This window comes from Dendropsophus ebraccatus, chromosome 5 (assembly GCF_027789765.1).
Source record: "Dendropsophus ebraccatus isolate aDenEbr1 chromosome 5, aDenEbr1.pat, whole genome shotgun sequence".
In the NCBI taxonomy this organism is placed as follows: Eukaryota; Metazoa; Chordata; class Amphibia; order Anura; family Hylidae; genus Dendropsophus; species Dendropsophus ebraccatus.
This window is the reverse complement of record NC_091458.1, coordinates 6,021,946-6,044,064: the sequence shown is the minus strand read 5'-3', so window position 1 is coordinate 6,044,064 and position 22,119 is coordinate 6,021,946. Positions and strand designations below refer to the sequence as shown.

Below are 22,119 nucleotides of genomic sequence, written 5' to 3'. Positions count from 1 at the left end.
AAAGCGGAGCAGCACAAAACAAAAGGGTTTACTGAAGCTGCGGACAGATGACCAGTTCCCACCAACGTCCACTCCACCCTTTCCTGTAGCTGCTGCAGAGATCTGTCGGTGGCTTCTGCTTCATTTAACACTCGTCGTTTCTAATGCCGGTGCGCTGCTGCTCTGCTTTCTCTTCAGTCAGCGACCGGCGAGGCCGAGACAACAACGACAGAGTCTGTGTGGGGGAGGCCTAGAGAACAACCCCATCGCCCCGAGCAGGCTGGAGGTAGTGGCGGCCTGCAGGTGGATTGGATGGGACAGGTGTGGTTGTCAGGAGCATACTCGGGGGCAGGGGGCATCTTAAAGATTAAAAAATATGATGTGCCAGACAAATCAACTGCTCAGATTACTGTATTTGGGTTGTCAGGTGACTGGTTAGAATGGAGGGAGGGGAGGTATGGAGACAGTGTGACCCCCGCTCAGCAGTTATCTCCTGCAGAGTCACAGCCCTGTTACATGGAGTTTAATAATTCGCTATAACGATTGAAAATGAGCGATTATCTGTCCGTGTAATTACGCCCAAAGATGATCAAACGGCGAATGAGAGATCGTTCAGTTTTGTCTTTCAACATGTTGAAAAATTAAAGTTGGTAGGTCGCTGATCCTTCGTATATCTGTGCGTGGAGATACAACATGTTGTGTGGGTTATCAGTAAACAATCTCGTTTATCATTAAAAATGGCTTCATCTAACAGGACCCTAATTGATGTGGGGTAAAGCGTTCTGGCTGCTGCGTCAGGTACATCCTCATCTGGCCTGAGGTCTCCACGTCTCTCCAGTAGCTTCAGCTCCATCGTCTTCATGTTCTACTTCCTTTCCATCCCCTCCACACAGCGGTGGTCCCGGAAGCAGCAAGCTGCCATCATGGGGAACTGGCCTAATGGCAGATAACTCAGGGTAACTCATCTTACCTTTGTAGAAAAGTCCTTCGGTTTGACAAAATGTTTTATAATAGGTTCTAAGATGCGGCAATAAATATGTCCTCACACAATAAGAAGAGAGTTAATATGTCCTCACACAATAAGATGCGGGAATAAATATGTCCTCACACAATAAGATGCGGGAATAAATATGTCCTCACACAATAAGATGCGGGAATAAATATGTCCTCACACAATAAGATGCGGGAATAAATATGTCCTCACACAATAAGAAGAGAGTTAATATGTCCTCACACAATAAGATGCGGGAATAAATATGTCCTCACACAATAAGATGCGGGAATAAATATGTCCTCACACAATAAGATGCGGGAATAAATATGTCCTCACACAATAAGATGCGGGAATAAACATGTCTACACACAATAAGAAGAGAGTAACTTAAGTAATAAAAGCAAGAAAAATATATACAGACAAATACAAAGCTAAGTCAGATACAGTACAATATACTTAGCTATCCCAGGTGAGTGCCCCACCTATTCTTCTAGACATCGGGGAGAGATGACCATACACACCATCGTCTTCTGCTGTTCCACCAAAATGCCCCCCCTGCTTGTGTGCATCAGCTTTTATAGTCCCCCGAGTTTCCTGCATCTATACACTAAGGGCCCTATTCCACAGGACGATTATCGTTAAATTGTTCAAATCTGATGCTGCGTTTACACAAAACGATAATTGGCCCGATCGTACGATTAATGATGTCGGAGTAACTTTTTTTTCATAACGGTCAGCGTTTAGACGGTACGATATATCGTACGGAAATTTGTTATGCGATCGCTTAAGCCTATTTTAGAACATGTTGTAAGATCAAAATGAACGATTTCTCATTTGATAGTTTGCAGTGTTTACACGTACGATTATCGCTCGAATTGGATCGTTACTGTGCAAATTCGCACAATAATCTTTCCGTGTAGACGCAGCATAAGCGATAATCGTTTGGTTGAATAGCAGTTAACAATTAACGACTGAACGAGAAATTGTTGATCGTTTAATAAGACCTGGACCTATTTTTATCGTTGCTCGTTTGCAAATCGTTGACATTGAATAAGAAGTCGTTCGGTCGTTCGCAGTAGTAACGAACGCAATAGCGACGACAAGACGACCGCAAGAACGATCATAAGTAACGATTATAATTCCATGTAAATGGGTGAATGATTTCAGGTCACAATAGTGGTCATTTGGATCGTTTATCGTTAACGATTATGCAAATGATAATCGTCCCATGGAATAGGGCCCTAAGGATGGCAAACTCCAGCAAGGCCCTTAGCCCCCTGTACTTTGGGCAAGTGTAGATCAGCGTCATGTTCTCATTGGGGGAGAATGTGCAGACTCTCACAGACACCGTTATATAACATCCAGCTGACAGGGAGCGGAGATAGGGAGTCTCCATAATCACCAGGACAAGAACAATAGGGAATTGAACAAATTCACACTTTATCCAGGATGACTGTCTCAGGGTCCTATATGCTACGCTATATACTACACTACACTACATACTACACTACACTATATACTACACTACGCTATATACTACACTACACTATACTACACTCAGTAGCGGTCTTTGGCATCAAGCACCCCAAGCAATCGCTTGGGGCCCCCAACATCCAGGGGGGCCCCCATGCCCAGCTCTTCTCTTGTGCTCAAGACCGCTAGACAGGACTGCTGCTGTGATCTGAACTGTAACTATGAGCACTCGTAATGAGCGCTCACAGTTACATGCAGCAGCACTGACAGGGCGCAGGAACTGTTTTCCCTGCGGTCACTAGTGGCCGCTCTGACCTTGTGGTGCCGGCGCTCCAGTGACATCACTGGAGCATCGGTGCCAGGACAAGGGGAGCGCGGCCTCTTGTTACCGCAGAGAAAACCCTTGCGGCCATAAGAGTCAAGAGAAGAGGAGACGCCAGGACCCAGGTGACTATAAGTGTTTGTTTTATTGTGTTATATACTATATGGGAGGGGGAGCACACAGGGGTCTGTGTAACTGGGGGGGGGGGTGCACAGCAGGGGTCTATATAAATGGGGGGAGCACACAGTGGGGCTATATAATGGGGAAGACACAGGGGGGCTATAGACTACTGGGGCTTCACAGAGGGGTCTATATACTACTTGGGTCAGCACACAGGGGCTCTATATACTACTTGGGGCAGCAGAATGGGGTCTATATACAACTAGGGGAGGACACAGGAGGTCTATATCGAAGTGAAGAGCACACAGGGGGCTATATACTACTGGGGAAGCACACAGGGGGTCTATACACTACTGGGGTAGCACACAGGGGGTCTATATACTACTGAGGGGGCACACAGGGGGTCTATATACTACTGAGGGAACACACAGGGGTCTATATACTACTGGTGGGGCACACAGGGGGTCTATATACTACTGGGGAAACACACAGGAGTCTATATACTACTGGTGGGGCACACAGGGGGTCTATATATAACTGAGAGGGGCACACAGGGGTCTATATACTACTGGGGCAGCACACAGGGGGTCTATATACTACAGGAGGAGCACACAGAGGTCTATATACTACTGGCGGGGCACACAGGGGGTCTATATATTGCTGGGGGAACACACAGAGGGTCTATATACTACTGGGGCAGCACACAGGGGGTCTATATACTACTGGAGGAGCACACAGAGGTCTATATACTACTGGTGGGGCACACAGGGGGTCTATATACTACTGGGGGCAGCACACAGGGGGTCTATATATAACTGGGGGCAGCACACAGGGGCTCTATATACTACTGGGTCAGCACACAGGGGTCTATAACACATTGGGACTGCACAGAGGGACCTTACTAATATACTGGAGCACAGAGCATACCTAATTATTAGGTGGGGGCACAGGGACACCTTAACATTATGGGGGCACAGAGGGGTGTAACTACTATATAGGGGTACAGGGGACCTAACTACTGTATGTGCTGGAGCCTAAAATGTTTCTCTGGCAGATTCTGGAGAGAGGATTCACAGCCAGGAGAAGACTTCAAGGTGGTCTACACTGGATGGAGAGAAAAAGAAAATGTGAAAGACTCTGATCAGAGAAGATGTCACCTGTGAGTAACTGGATGTAACTGCACTCTGTTATCTGGGTTGTAGTGATGGTGGTCGTGGTGTGGCGGTATTATTCAATGGTATCATTAGTGATATCTTTTGATTTTCAAAAGGCAATATGTAATCACTGTATGGTGGTAAGAATGTTATAAGATAACTACCGAATGTACTGGGGCTCGTAATACAGTGTGGGGGCACTTTCTGGGCTTTACACTGTCTGTGCCGCGCCAATTCTGATAACAGTGGCTTGGGGGGGGGGGGGCATTTGCCTTCTCTGCCTAGGGCACCAAAACTCCTTGTCCCAGCCCTGACTACACTACACTATATGCTACACTATGCTATACTATATACTACACTACACAATATACTATGCTATATACTACACTACACTATATGCTACACTATGCTATACTATATACTATGCTATATACTACACTACACTGTATGCTATGCTATATACTACACACTACATGATACACTACACTATATTCTATGCTATATACTACACTGCACTACATGCTACACTATATACTATACTACACTATACACTACACTATATGATGCACTATATGCTACACTACCCAATATACTACACTATACATAGAGATTCACTGTGCTAAATAATTAACTGATAAAACCACACACACACACATATATATATATTATACACTAAACAAAGCGGCCGTCATCACTGTGATTTTTGGGTTCTCTCCAAATCGTGGGAACAGCAAATGGTATGGTCACTTTCCTCATATTCCACCAGTCACAAAGACCATTTAAACAACTTGAGGATATCCCAAGAGGGGCCCAGCTTTCGTCTTGATCACTTAAAGTACATAGTGTCCATCTTTTTCAGATCACGAGTGATTGATGAGACGATAGAGGCCGCTTGTATTAATAAGTGATTTTACTGGAGGTAATCTGGTAGATAACTATATACAGTAGTGAGGTAATCTGGTAGATAACTATATACAGTAGTGAGGTAATCTGGTAGATAACTATATACAGTTGTGAGGTAATCTGGTAGATAACTATATACAGTAGTGAAGTAATCTGGAAGATAACTATATATCTGTGAAGTAATCTGGTAGATAACTATATACAGTAGTGAGGTAATCTGGTAGATAACTATATACCTTTGTGAGGGAAACAGGTCAGCCTATTCCATATGGATGAACCTTTGCAGACAGGCAGGTTCGCATTGTCATGTTGGCTGCTTTCTGGTTTCTGGTCTCTATGGAGACCCTCAGGGTGGGTTCACACTGAGGAATTCTCGCAGATAAATTCCGCTGAATTCCGTTTCCTGTACGCGCTCATGGCCGCGCGCCTCTCCGACCGTGCTATGGACACCATTCTATGCTTTCGGCGGATAGCGGAATCGGCCGGCCCATAGAATGGTGTCTATTGAGCCGGCAAAAAGGTGCGCGTACGAGCAACGGAATCCGCTGGATTTTATCCGCGCGAATTCCATAGTCTGAACCCACCCTCACTCAGTTACCCCGCAGTAGCTGAGCAGTTTTCTTCCCTCTAAGGCAAATTGCCCTCCCAGAAATGCAGTGAGAATCCTCTCACAATGGCGGCTGCCTTCCCTTCTTTCTCCCTGTGGCAGATCCCTGTGGAGGCCGGTCTCCTGTCTCCTGTCAGTCTCACACACCAGTCCTGGCTGCCATCACCATCCTTTTCTCACAATGGCGGCTGTCTTCCCCTCTATCTCCCTGTGGAGGCCGGTCTCCTGTCAGTCTCACACACCAGTCCTTGCTGCCATCACCATCTTTTTCTCACAATGGCGGCTGTCGTCTGGCTTCCCTATCCCTGTGGAGGCCGGTCTCCTGTCTCCTGTCAGTCTCACACACCAGTCCTTGCTGCCATCACCATCTTTTTCTCACAATGGCGGCTGTCGTCTGGCTTCCCTATCCCTGTGGAGGCCGGTCTCCTGTCTCCTGTCAGTCTCACACACCAGTCCTTGCTGCCATCACCATCCTTTTCTCACAATGGCGGCTGTCTTCCCCTCTATCTCCCTGTGGCAGATCCCTATGGAGGCCAGTCTCCTGTCTCCTGTCAGTCTCACACACCAGTCCTCGCTGCCATCACCATCCTTTTCTGACTGACTCACCTCTTACCGCCTCATAAATTAGCTCCTCCCCATAACATGTGACTATCCGGGAAGCAGTCATTGGTTGACCGCGCTGTCCATACTCCTTCCCATAAAACCTTCACTGCCGTTTTCCCTGTAAGAAAATTCCCAATTAAGACAAGTGAAGAAATGGGAATAACCCAGGAAAAGCCACAAACACTGAGTAGGCAGGAATAACGGAATAACAAAAAAACGCTTCCATCCCAACTTTATGTGATAGAACTAAGCAGCACATCAGACTCCAGACACAGACATTTTACCTTTTTTTGTGTTGACCAGTGTTATCGTCCGGAACGTCCAAGTACGGCCGACAATCTCTTTGTGTAATATTACCCTAACAGATTTCCACGGCCAGTCCTGTGGTCTCAGGTGTGGGGTACACTGTATATGCATCTCTATAGTGACTTCTCATAGATGGACGCACAGCTACGTAATAAGGTGAAAGAAATAAAAAGTTTATGAAAGAAAATCCAATTTTTTTTTTATTTTAATAAACGTATTTACTCGAGGTGTTTCTTTTCCTTTCTAGTTTTTTTTTTAAGTAATTTGTGGCGGGATGTTTTCACCTGGCGTCTCCTATCCGTCCTCCTGACCTTTGCCCCCACTGTTAACCTTCATCTTCCTCCCAATCCTCCCTGTAATCTTCTCCCCATCTCACACCCTGGTGTCCTCCTCTTCAGCCTTTTCCACAACTCACGTTATTTTTTTTTTTTTAAAACACAGGTACCTTCTTTTTTTCTTCTTCCTTTCATCTCAATCTTTAAAAAACTTGTAAATCATTTTCCACATACAGATCATCATTTAGGCTTCTTGCCTTTGTGACTTCTCTGATGTTTAAGAAGATGAGATTTATCGACAAAGCGTTTCCCACATTCCACACATAAATTCAGCCTCTCTCCTGTGTGGAGTCTCTGATGTGTAACAAGATTCGACTTATTTGTAAAATCTTTCCCGCACTCTAAACATGCGTATGGCTTCTCTCCTGTGTGAATTCTCTGATGTCTAACAAGATGTGATTTAAATGTAAAACATTTCTTGCATTCTGAACACGAATAAGGCTTCTCTCTTGTGTGACTTCTCTCGTGTGTAACACAGGTTGATTTATTCGAAAAACATTTCCCACATTCTGAACAAGAGTAGGGCTTCTTCCCTGAGTGAATTCTCTCGTGAGTAACAAGCTCTGGTTTATAAGTGAAACATTTCCCACATACTGAACATGAATACGGTTTCTCCCCTGTGTGACGTCCCTTATGCTGAATGAGATTTGATTTATTAGAAAAGCATTTCCCACATTCTGAACATGAAAATGGCTTCTCTCCTGTGTGAATCCTCTGATGCCTAAGAAGAATTGATTTCATTAGGAAACATTTACCACATTCTGGACATGAATGTGGCTTCTCACTTGTGTGAATTCTTTCATGTGAAGCAAAACTCGATTCATCTGAAAACCGTTCCCCACATTCAGAACATGAATATAGCTTCTCTCCTGTCTGACTTTTGTCATGTATAACAAGACGTGGATACGGCCTCTTTCCTGAGTGAGATTGCTGATGTTTAACAAGAACGGCCTTCTGTGCAAAACGTTCCCCACCACGTGAGCATGAATATGGATTCTCTCCTATGTGCATTCTCTCATGTGACACAAGTTCGGATTTTCTTGTAAAACATTTCCCACATAGTGAACATGAATATGGATACTCCGCTGTGTGCAGTCTCTCATGTGACACCAGCTCTGACTTATCTGTAAAACATTTCCCACATACTGAACATGAATACTTCTTCCCTGTGTGACTTCTTCTGTGTGTTACGAGATCTGAGCTTTTTGTAAACACTTTCCCACATTCACCACAATGAAACCTTTTCCGGTCTGTCTGATCTGTCCTTGTGGTAACAACCGGTGATGGGTCAGGAGAAGGTTCCTCATGATTAGGGGGATTATATGATAGATCTGTCCTGTGACCTCCTGGATGTACAGTAAGGTCCCGGCGGGTTTCTCCTGAGGAGTGCTGCTCCACTTCTTCATCTTTTACTTTATAATTCAGTGATAACATGAAGTCTCCATCAGCCGCATCACTGGGATTCTCTGTGTGGATAAAAAAATAAAAATAATAATAATTCAAAATACATTTAAATTTTTTTGAATTTATACCCAAAGACTTTCGGGGTATTTTATTTGGCTTCTTCCACTTCACGTCCTGAACTGCGACCATTTTTCCATCTATATTGTGTAATAATCCTGAGATCTTGCAGTTTTCATTCTCACCACTGGGGGCTAAAACTAAGCTTAGACTTCCTGTTGTGTCTGTGGTGATAAGAGGAGGCTGCTGTAAAGTGATCTGTACAGGATTGCCACATCATGTGACACCAGCAGATAGAGGAGACAATAGCAGCTCCCTGTAGAATGACCTCTTCACAGGTCACAGAGCCCGCTCAGTAATGCTTCATCTCGAGGGGACAGAGCCTGTCTATTATCATCTATGTCTATGAGTCTTGCTGTAAAGCATATCACTAAATGCTGATAAAAACATCTCAGGCAATATGACCGCCCCCATAACAATGTACAAAAAGTGAAATAATAAAAAATTTCAGTCAAACAATAAAAACAGGTTAGAATAAAAGAACAAGTTTTAGTATCTGACTCTAATCAGTAACAGAACATGTAGGTGACACCTTCCCTTCAAGTTCTGACATTTGGTCATTTACGGACATGAGGATCAGCACTTGGGTACATTACGTCTAGCTGAGGGGTCTCAGGCACCAGCCACCCACCTTCTATGAAAAGCTCTGTATGGCCACAAGATGGCACCAGCTCATGCCCGCTCTTTGGTTTAATGCATCCTGGTTGTGGGGTCGAATCAGGCCGATATGGTGCCGTGTAATAAAGACAGCAATCAGCCAAAAATCTTTGTGTTTTCCCAATTCAAAAATCATCAGCCGCCGACCGCCGATCGCTACATGTAATAGGAAGGGCGGCAGATGATAGTGTATATAAAATAATAGTTAATACTTACTTGTCCAGGTTTCCCCAGTGCCCACCTAGTTTCTGTGACTCTCCGCTTACTGCATAAGCCTCTGGAACTTCCTAACCTTTCTCTAAAGTGACAGGCTGCTCAGCCAATCAGTGGCTGCGGCAATGACCCATTCCGGCCAGTGATCGGCTAAGCGGCCTGTCACTTCAGAGAGGAGACCAGACGTGCAGCGGGGGTGATCGAGGAATGCCCTAGAGAACACTGAAGGACACAAGAGGAACGTGGGCAGGTAAGTATGTCTTAATTATTTTACACCAAAGTAAGGGCTGCACAGACATCGCTTACAATAATTGAGATGGGTAATAGGCTCTGTAGCCGAGCAGAACTGCGCTCACTTACCTACAACATTAGGCCCCAAATGATGTAGGGGGGGGGGGGCAGATAACTAGGCCATAAAGTGGGTCAGATATGTGGGGGACATCATTCCTCCTGACCCACAAGTTTTAAATTAAAAAATCTTACTACATCGGTATTGGGTCCCAGTACAATTACCGTATTTTTCGCTTTATAGGACGCGCCTTTTGATAAGACGCACCCCTGATTTTAGGGGCGAAAAATAGAAAAAAAAATATTTTGCTCATTGTCACAGTTTGGAGATAGCAGCAGTGTGATCGGTGCCAATGCCCCCATATAGTGCCCCACATAGTAGCCAATGCCCCCATATAGTGCCCACATAGTAGCCAATGCCCCCATATAGTGCCCCCCATAGTAGCCAAAGCCCCCACATAGTAGCCAATGGCCCCACATAGTAGCCAATGCCCCCATACAGTGCCCCCATAGTAGCCAATGCCCCCATATAGTGCCCCCACATAGTAGCCAATGCCCCATACAGTGCCCCACATAGTAGCCTATGCCCCCATACAGTGCCCCCATAGTAGCCAATGCCCCCATACAGTGCCCCCATATAGTAGCCAATGCCCCCATATAGTAGCCAATGCCCCCATACAGTGCCCCCATATAGTAGCCAATGCCCCCATACAGTGCCCCCATATAGTAGCCAATGCCCCCATACAGTGCCCCCATACAGTAGCCAATGCCCCCATATAGTAGCCAATGCCCCCATACAGTGCCCCCATATAGTAGCCAATGCCCCCATACAGTGCCCCCATATAGTAGCCAATGCCCCCATACAGTGCCCCCATATAGTAGCCAATGCCCCCATACAGTGCCCCCATATAGTAGCCAATGCCCCCATACAGTGCCCCCCATGGTAGCCAATCATCCCTGCGACTAGAAAAACAACAAACAGGCTACTCACCTGTCCGCCGGCCCCAGCAGCTCCTCTCCCAACACTCCGGTCTCCCGTCATCCTCCGGCACAGGCAGCGGGGGACAGAGAGACTGCCGCTGCAGAACACTTCCGTCTCTGTACCCCACTGCCTGTACCCGGAGGATGACGGGAGACCGGAGTGTCGGGAGAGGAGCTGCTGGGGCCGGCGGACAGGTGAGTAGAACAGCGATCCCCTCTGCCCGCCCAGCCGGCCCCCTCCATCGCCGCTTAGCCAATCAGGGGCCGAGGAAAGTTCTGCTCATAGCACTTTCCTGGGCTTCTGATCAGCTCAGCTGAGCGGCGATAGAAGGGGCGGGCTGGGCGGGCGGAGAAGATCGCTCAGGGACGCTCACTATGCATTAGCATAGTAAGCGGCAATACAGGGCGCGGGCGGGACGGCTTCCATGTGGTGCTCGGCACTGCTTGGGAGCCGTCTTCGCTTTATAGGACGCAATTGGTTTTTCCCCCCACTTTGGGAGGAAAAAAAGTGCGTCTTATAAAGCGAAAAATACGGTAAATATGATAGTCCCAGCTGTATCCGATCGGTGTTGGAATAAGACTCCACATCTGGTGGTCGTCTCCAAATCTCCCTCTTATGCTGATCTGCCAGGCTTCGAGTCTTGCAGGTTTGCAGGTTGCTGTTGCACTTTTTTGTGTTTGTTTCAGCCATGGGGCGTGCACCTGCGTGGTGTTACTAGGTAGTTTACATGTGCTCGCCTTTTTTTGCCTGTGTTATATGTTGGGGGAGTGTCTGCCTCCATTCGATTTGTGCACTCCACCCATTCCACCCCAGGGCTGATTTAAGCAAAGATAAGCTGGATCTTGATTCCATCTCAGGTCGCCGTAACTCGGATGATACACACAATTTGATTAGATGGTATGACAAGAATCTCATTTTTCCCATAGCAGTTTTTGTTCTTCTATATATCTACGTTAACCCGATGTCTTGGTATTTGCAGGTTGCTGTTGCACTTTTCTGTTTTTGTCTATACATTAGCAATGGCAGCGTGCACCTGCATAGTGTGAACAGTGGGATTGGTTGTGATAGTCATTTGTTTGTCCGTGTGGGTAAAAGCCCTGAACTTCATAATGAGGATGGAACCGGGGCATAATGTACGGATCAGAAATGAGACCAACTTTGATCAGTAACTTTTACCATGTCTGATGTTATGTTAAAAGCTACAACGAGAAAGCGTCCTATTAGATGGGCCGATGGTGGCAACATCAATAATGTAAACAAGCGCCAGTCTGCCAGATCGGCACTCGTTTACTGGGCCTATTACACAGCTCGATGATCATTTAGGAAGGGCTGTATATATATATATATATATATATATATATATATATATATAGTTAGTGATGTCCGTGCAGCCTTTGCCCTAAACTGTTATGCATTACCTCTCCACCCTCCTGGACTCTCCTGCCCTCCGCTTTCACCCCTGGCACCGAGGCTGTAGCTCCAAAGCGGTCTCTGAGCTGACAGGCCGCTCAGCCAATCACTGGCAGGACCACAGCGCTGGGGAGGCAGCAGAGGGCAGGAGAAGACCGGGAGTGTGGAGAGGTAATGAATAATAGTTCATTCTATCGTTAGCCAGCGGCCGTGCATCACTATTACACGTAGCGATCGTCGGATGATGTTTTTAGGTCCAGACCTAAAGACACGATCAGCTGATGATTGTTGTCTCTATTATACGGAGTAATAATCGGCTGAATTAGCCTGATCCGGCCGATCATCGCTCTGTGTAATAGGGCCCTAAGACCTTAAACATTCTCCAGCTCTGGCGACTTGTCTTTCACTGATCGCCCCCGTGTCAGGTCATGGATAGATTGCAGAATGCAACCCTCATCCTCCTCTTCTCCTTTTTTTCCTCTGCTTCATCTACCCCCTCTTCTTTTTTCCCCTTTGGTTTAGAAGAAAACAGACGCCAAAATATAATCTACATAAGTTACCCTGGGCTGTCCACCCAACCTGGGCCCCCACCCACAGGACCATAGTGACAAGAAAGTGGTTCCCTGTAAATCTGCCTATAGAAGATCGACCCCTGTGTACTCCCCTATAGTAGATGGCCCCCTGGGCTGCTGCTCCGAGAGTAGATCCCCTATAGTAGATGGCCCCCTGGGCTGCTGCTCCGAGACAAGATCCCCTATAGTAGATGGCCCCCTGGGCTGCTGCTCCGAGAGTAGATCCCCTATAGTAGATGGCCCCCTGGGCTGCTGCTCCGAGACAAGATCCCCTATAGTAGATGCCCCCCTGGGCTGCTGCTCCGAGACTAGATCCCCTATAGTAGATGGCCCCCTGGGCTGCTGCTCCGAGACAAGATCCCCTATAGTAGATGCCCCCCTGGGCTGCTGCTCCGAGACTAGATCCCCTATAGTAGATGGCCCCCTGGGCTGCTGCTCCGAGACAAGATCCCCTATAGTAGATGGCCCTCTGGGCTGCTGCTCCGAGAGTAGATCCCCTATAGTAGATGGCCCCCTGGGCTGCTGCTCTGAGACTAGATCCCCTATAGTAGATGGCCCCCTGGGCTGCTGCTCCGAGACAAGATCCCCTATAGTAGATGGCCCCCTGGGCTGCTGCTCCGAGACAAGATCCCCTATAGTAGATGCCCCCCTGGGCTGCTGCTCTGAGACAGGATCCCCTATAATAGATGGCCCCCTGGGCTGCTGCTCCGAGACAAGATCCCCTATAGTAGATGGCCCCCTGGGCTGCTGCTCTGAGACTAGATCCCCTATAGTAGATGGCCCCCTGGGCTGCTGATCCGAGACAAGATCCTCTATAGTAGATGGCCCCCTGGGCTGCTGCTCTGAGACTAGATCCCCTATAGTAGATGGCCCCCTGGGCTGCTGCTCCGAGACAAGATCCCCTATAGTAGATGGCCCCCTGGGCTGCTGCTCCGAGAGAGGATCCCCTATAGTAGATGGCCCCCTGGGCTGCTGCTCCGAGACAAGATCCCCTATAGTAGATGGCCCCCTGGGCTGCTGCTCCGAGACAGGATCCCCTATAGTAGATGGCCCTCTGGGCTGCTGCTCCGAGACTAGATCCCCTATAGTAGATGGCCCCCTGGGCTGCTGCTTCTTCCGAGACTAGATCCCCTATAGTAGATGGCCCCCTGGGCTGCTGCTCCGAGAGTAGATCCCCTTCACACTACATTGATCCGCAGCAGATTTTGCTGCAAACTCGCAGCCTAAAATCCGCTGTGGATCTGGAACGTGTGAAGGCACCCTTAAACGGATTATTACCACAGATGGTGAGGCCCAGCATCCTCTTGGTCACTCAGGCCTAGGCACTGCTTTGGTCTGTTGGGTGAGGCTCCAGTAGAAAAATTTTGAGAAGCGCTGGTCTAGATGTTGTCCCGTCATTGTTCCCTATTGCTCAGGTGTTCATTGTACTGAATTTACAGCTATATACCTCTTCCTGTAACATCACCCCCCCCCCCGTTATGTAGTTACTGTAATGTAGCTGTAAGGTGGATCCCCCCTTATATTCCTGTCACCTCCCTCACTATACTGCACTATACATATATACACAGGGGGGGGGGGCTGAAGGGTTACTGTAATGTAGCTGTAAGGTGGAGCCCCCCCTTATATCCCTGTCACCTCCCTCACTATACTGCACTATACATATATACACAGGGGGGGGGGGCCTGAAGGGTTACTGTAATGTAGCTGTAAGGTGGAGCCCCCCCTTATATCCCTGTCACCTCCCTCACTATACTGCACTATACATATATACACAGGGGGGGGGGCTGAAGGGTTACTGTAATGTAGCTGTAAGGTGGAGCCCCCCTTATATCCCCGTCACCTCCCTCACTATACTGCACTATACATATATACACAGGGGGGGGGGGGCTGAAGGGTTACTGTAATGTAGCTGTAAGGTGGAGCCCCCCCTTATATCCCTGTCACCTCCCTCACTATACTGCACTATACATATATACACAGGGGGGGGGGGCTGAAGGGTTACTGTAATGTAGCTGTAAGGTGGAGCCCCCCTTATATCCCCGTCACCTCCCTCACTATACTGCACTATACATATATACACGGGGGGGGGGGGCTGAAGGGTTACTGTAATGTAGCTGTAAGGTGGAGCCCCCCCTTATATCCCTGTCACCTCCCTCACTATACTGCACTATACATATATACACAGGGGGTCACCGGGGCCTGAAGGGTTACTGTAATGTAGCTGTAAGGTGGAGCCCCCCCTTATATCCCTGTCACCTCCCTCACTATACTGCACTATACATATATACACAGGGGGCGCCACACACTCACCACACCACTTCTTCACTACTGTGTAATCCTGTGTATGGTGAGACACTGATCACTACAGAGAGTCTAACAATCCTTCCCCTCTCCAGTCATCTCCCTGTATTATCTATAGGGATAAGAGGGAGGGGATGTGACGCATGGCTCACCTCTCCGGTGATCAGGTGGATTATCTCTAGGGTGAGCTCTAATATCCTGGCCGCCATCATGTCTCCCGCCTTCTCCAGCCTTGGGGGGTCACTGATGAGAAGGGGCGGCTGATCCTCCATCATGGCCTCCTTGTACACATCCTTGTGTCCTTCTACATACTCCCACTCCTCCCTGGAGAAATAGACGGTGACGTCCTGACACCTTATAGGAACCTGAGAAACACAAAGATACAAACTCAAAATTCTTGAGCTGCAAATATTATTGATGACCAGGGAGAGACTACAAGATGCTGACATTTTCCTGTTACCTCCCCTAGGGCCACGTGTAATATTCTCTCCGCCATTGCATCACAGACTACACCACTTCCTGCAGCACATACAGCAGCTGATAAGTACTGGAAGACTGGTGATTTTTTTTTTTTTTATAGAGAAGTAATTTACAAATCAGTATAACATTATTTATATACAAAAAGATTTGACAACTATTCTTTTTGCCGGAGTACCCCTATAATAATTACAGTATATAATAAGAGGTGAGGGAAGTCTGATTACCGGGGGCTCCAGAAGTTGAATGCAGCCCGAAGTCTGTATGAACAACCTTGATACAGCCTGTGGCCTATCACTGTATTCATGTTTTCCAGGACTTTTCAAGGATTCCCGAGGGCGACATCAAGCTTCACCAGTCAAATGCTGGACAAATGGACTATAGATATACACTATATATAATACACACACTATAGATATACACTATATATATAATACACACTATAGATATACACTATATATAATACACACTATAGATATACACTATATATAATACACACTATAGATATACACTATATATAATACACACACTATAGATATACACTATATATAATACACACTATAGATATACACTATATATAATACACACTATAGATATACACTATATATAATACACACACTATAGATATACACTATATATAATACACACTATAGATATACACTATATATAATACACACACTATAGATATACACTATATATAATACACACTATAGATATACACTATATATAATACACACTATAGATGTACACTATATATAATACACACACTATAGATATACACTATATATAATACACACTATAGATATACACTATATATATAATACACACACTATAGATATACACTATATATAATACACACACTATAGATATACACTATATATAATACACACTATAGATGTACACTATATATAATACACACACTATAGATATACACTATATATAATACACACTATAGATATACACTATATATAATACACACACTATAGATATACACTATATATATAATACACACACTATAGATATACACTATATATAATACACACACTATAGATATACACTATATATAATACACACTATAGATATACACTATATATAATACACACTATAGATGTACACTATATATAATACACACACTATAGATATACACTATATATAATACACACTATAGATATACACTATATATAATACACACACTATAGATATACACTATATATATAATACACACACTATAGATATACACTATATATAATACACACACTATAGATATACACTATATATAATACACACTACAGATATACACTATATATAATACACACACTATAGATATACACTATATATAATACACACACTATAGATATACACTATATATAATACACACACTATAGATATACACTATATATAATACACACACTATAGATATACACTATATATAATACACACTACAGATATACACTATATATAATACACACACTATAGATATACACTATATATAATACACACACTATAGATATACACTATATATAATACACACTATAGATATACACTATATATAATACACACACTATAGATATACACTATATATAATACACACACTATAGATATACACTATATATAATACACACACTATAGATATACACTATATATAATACACACACTATAGATATACACTATATATAATACACACTACAGATATACACTATATATAATACACACACTATAGATATACACTATATATAATACACACACTATAGATATACACTATATATAATACACACTATAGATATACACTATATATAATACACACACTATAGATATACGCTATATATAATACACACTATAGATATACACTATATATAATACACACACTATAGATATACACTATATATAATACACACTATAGATATACACTATATATAATACACACACTATAGATATACGCTATATATAATACACACTATAGATATACACTATATATAATACACACACTATAGATATACACTATATAATACACACACTATAGATATACACTATATATAATACACACACTATAGATATACACTATATATAATACACACTATAGATATACACTATATATAATACACACACTATAGATATACACTATATATAATACACACACTATAGATATACACTATATATAATACACACACTATAGATATACACTATATATAATACACACACTATAGATATACACTATATAATACACACTATAGATATACACTATATATAATACACACTATAGATATACACTATATATAATACACACACTATAGATATACACTATATAATACACACTATAGATATACACTATATATAATACACACTATAGATATACACTATATATAATACACACTATAGATATACACTAAGTATAATACACACACTATAGATATACACTATATATAATACACACTATAGATATACACTATATATAATACACACTATAGATATACACTATATATAATACACACACTATAGATATACACTATATATATAATACACACACTATAGATATACACTATATATAATACACACACTATAGATATACACTATATATAATACACACTATAGATATACACTATATATATAATACACACACTATAGATATACACGATATATAATACACACACTATAGATATACACTATATATAATACACACTATAGATATACACTATATATAATACACACACTATAGCTATACCCTATATATATAATACACACACTATAGATATACACTATATATAATACACACACTATAGATATACACTATATATAATACACACACTATAGATATACACTATATATAATACACACACTATAGATATACACTATATATAATACACACACTATAGTTATACACTATATATAATACACACACTATAGATATACACTATATATAATACACACACTATAGATATACACTATATATAATACACACACTATAGGTATACACTATATATAATACACACACTATAGATATACACTATATATAATACACACACTATAGATATACACTATATATAATACACACTATAGATATACACTATATATAATACACACACTATAGATATACACTATATATAATACACACTATAGATATACACTATATATAATACACACTATAGATATACACTATATATAATACACACACTATAGATATACACTATATATAATACACACACTATAGATATACACTATATATAATACACACTATAGATATACACTATATATAATACACACTACAGATATACACTATATATAATACACACACTATAGATATACACTATATATAATACACACACTATAGATATACACTATATATAATACACACTATAGATATACACTATATATAATACACACTATAGATATACACTATATATAATACACACACTATAGATATACACTATATATAATACACACACTATAGATATACACTATATATAATACACACACTATAGATATACACTATATATATAATACACACACTATAGATATACACTATATATAATACACACTATAGATATACACTATATATAATACACACTATAGATATATACTATATATAATACACACTATAGATATACACTATATATAATACACACACTATAGATATACACTATATATATAATACACACACTATAGATATACACTATATATAATACACACACTATAGATATACACTATATATAATACACACACTATAGATATACACTATATATAATACACACACTATAGATATACACTATATATAATACACACACTATAGTTATACACTATATATAATACACACACTATAGATATACACTATATATAATACACACACTATAGATATACACTATATATAATACACACTATAGATATACACTATATATAATACACACACTATAGATATACACTATATATAATACACACTATAGATATACACTATATATAATACACACTATAGATATACACTATATATAATACACACACTATAGATATACACTATATATAATACACACACTATAGATATACACTATATATAATACACACTATAGATATACACTATATATAATACACACTACAGATATACACTATATATAATACACACACTATAGATATACACTATATATAATACACACACTATAGATATACACTATATATAATACACACTATAGATATACACTATATATAATACACACACTATAGATATACACTATATATAATACACACACTATAGATATACACTATATATAATACACACACTATAGATATACACTATATATAATACACACACTATAGATATACACTATATATAATACACACTATAGATATACACTATATATAATACACACACTATAGATATACACTATATATAACACACACACTATAGATATACACTATATATAATACACACTATAGATATACGCTATATATAATACACACACTATAGATATACACTATATATAATACACACTATAGATATACACTATATATAATACACACTATAGATATACACTATATATAATACACACTATAGATATACACTATATATAATACACACACTATAGATATACACTATATATAATACACACACTATAGATATACACTATATATAATACACACTATAGATATACGCTATATATAATACACACACTATAGATATACACTATATATAATACACACTATAGATATACACTATATATAATACACACTATAGATATATACTATATATAATACACACTATAGATATACACTATATATATAATACACACACTATAGATATACACTATATATAATACACACACTATAGATATACACTATATATAATACACACTATAGATATACACTATATATAATACACACACTATAGATATACACTATATATAATACACACACTATAGATATACACTATATATAATACACACACTATAGATATACACGATATATAATACACACACTATAGATATACACTATATATAATACACACACTATAGATATACACTATATATAATACACACACTATAGATATACACTATATATAATACACACTATAGATATACACTATATATAATACACACACTATAGATATACACTATATATAACACACACACTATAGATATACACTATATATAATACACACTATAGATATACACTATATATAATACACACACTATAGATATACACTATATATAATACACACTATAGATATACACTATATATAATACACACTATAGATATACACTATATATAATACACACTATAGATATACACTATATATAATACACACACTATAGATATACACTATATATAACACACACACTATAGATATACACTATATATAATACACACTATAGATATACGCTATATATAATACACACACTATAGATATACACTATATATAATACACACTATAGATATACGCTATATATAATACACACACTATAGATATACACTATATATATAATACACACTATAGATATATACTATATATAATACACACTATAGATATACACTATATATATAATACACACACTATAGATATACACTATATATAATACACACACTATAGATATACACTATATATAATACACACTATAGATATACACTATATATAATACACACACTATAGATATACACTATATATAATACACACACTATAGATATACACTATATATAATACACACACTATAGATATACACGATATATAATACACACACTATAGATATACACTATATATAATACACACACTATAGATATACACTATATATAATACACACACTATAGATATACACTATATATAATACACACTATAGATATACACTATATATAACACACACACTATAGATATACACTATATATAACACACACACTATAGATATACACTATATATAATACACACTATAGATATACGCTATATATAATACACACACTATAGATATACACTATATATAATACACACTATAGATATACACTATATATAATACACACTATAGATATACACTATATATAATACACACTATAGATATACACTATATATAATACACACACTATAGATATACACTATATATAACACACACACTATAGATATACACTATATATAATACACACTATAGATATACGCTATATATAATACACACACTATAGATATACACTATATATAATACACACTATAGATATACACTATATATAATACACACTATAGATATACACTATATATAATACACACTATAGATATACACTATATATAATACACACACTATAGATATACACTATATATAATACACACACTATAGATATACACTATATATATAATACACACTATAGATATACACTATATATAACACACACTATAGATATACACTATATATAATACACACTATAGATATACACTATATATAATACACACTACAGATATACACTATATATAATACACACACTATAGATATACACTATATATAATACACACACTATAGATATACACTATATATAATACACACTATAGATATACACTATATATAATACACACACTATAGATATACACTATATATAATACACACACTATAGATATACACTATATATAATACACACACTATAGATATACACTATATATAATACACACACTATAGATATACACTATATATAATACACACTATAGATATACACTATATATAATACACACACTATAGATATACACTATATATAACACACACACTATAGATATACACTATATATAATACACACTATAGATATACGCTATATATAATACACACACTATAGATATACACTATATATAATACACACTATAGATATACACTATATATAATACACACTATAGATATACACTATATATAATACACACTATAGATATACACTATATATAATACACACACTATAGATATACA

At 40.0% G+C, this 22,119-nt stretch overlaps 1 protein-coding gene across 1 annotated transcript in view; it reads right to left on the bottom strand.

Moving 5' to 3' along the window:
- Positions 1-305: 305 nt before the first annotated feature.
- The window catches only part of LOC138793981 (zinc finger protein 585A-like), a 43,659-nt gene continuing 21,845 nt past the window's right edge, over positions 306-22,119 (bottom strand). The window contains exons 7-11 of the mRNA XM_069972746.1: positions 14,893-15,105; positions 14,750-14,777; positions 6,440-8,262; positions 6,159-6,273; positions 306-915 (exon numbers count right to left, since the gene is read on the bottom strand). Of these exons, the coding sequence (XP_069828847.1) occupies positions 6,977-8,262; positions 14,750-14,777; positions 14,893-15,105 (1,527 nt within the window). The 3' untranslated portion in view covers positions 306-915; positions 6,159-6,273; positions 6,440-6,976. The remainder of the gene's footprint in view (positions 916-6,158; positions 6,274-6,439; positions 8,263-14,749; positions 14,778-14,892; positions 15,106-22,119) is intronic.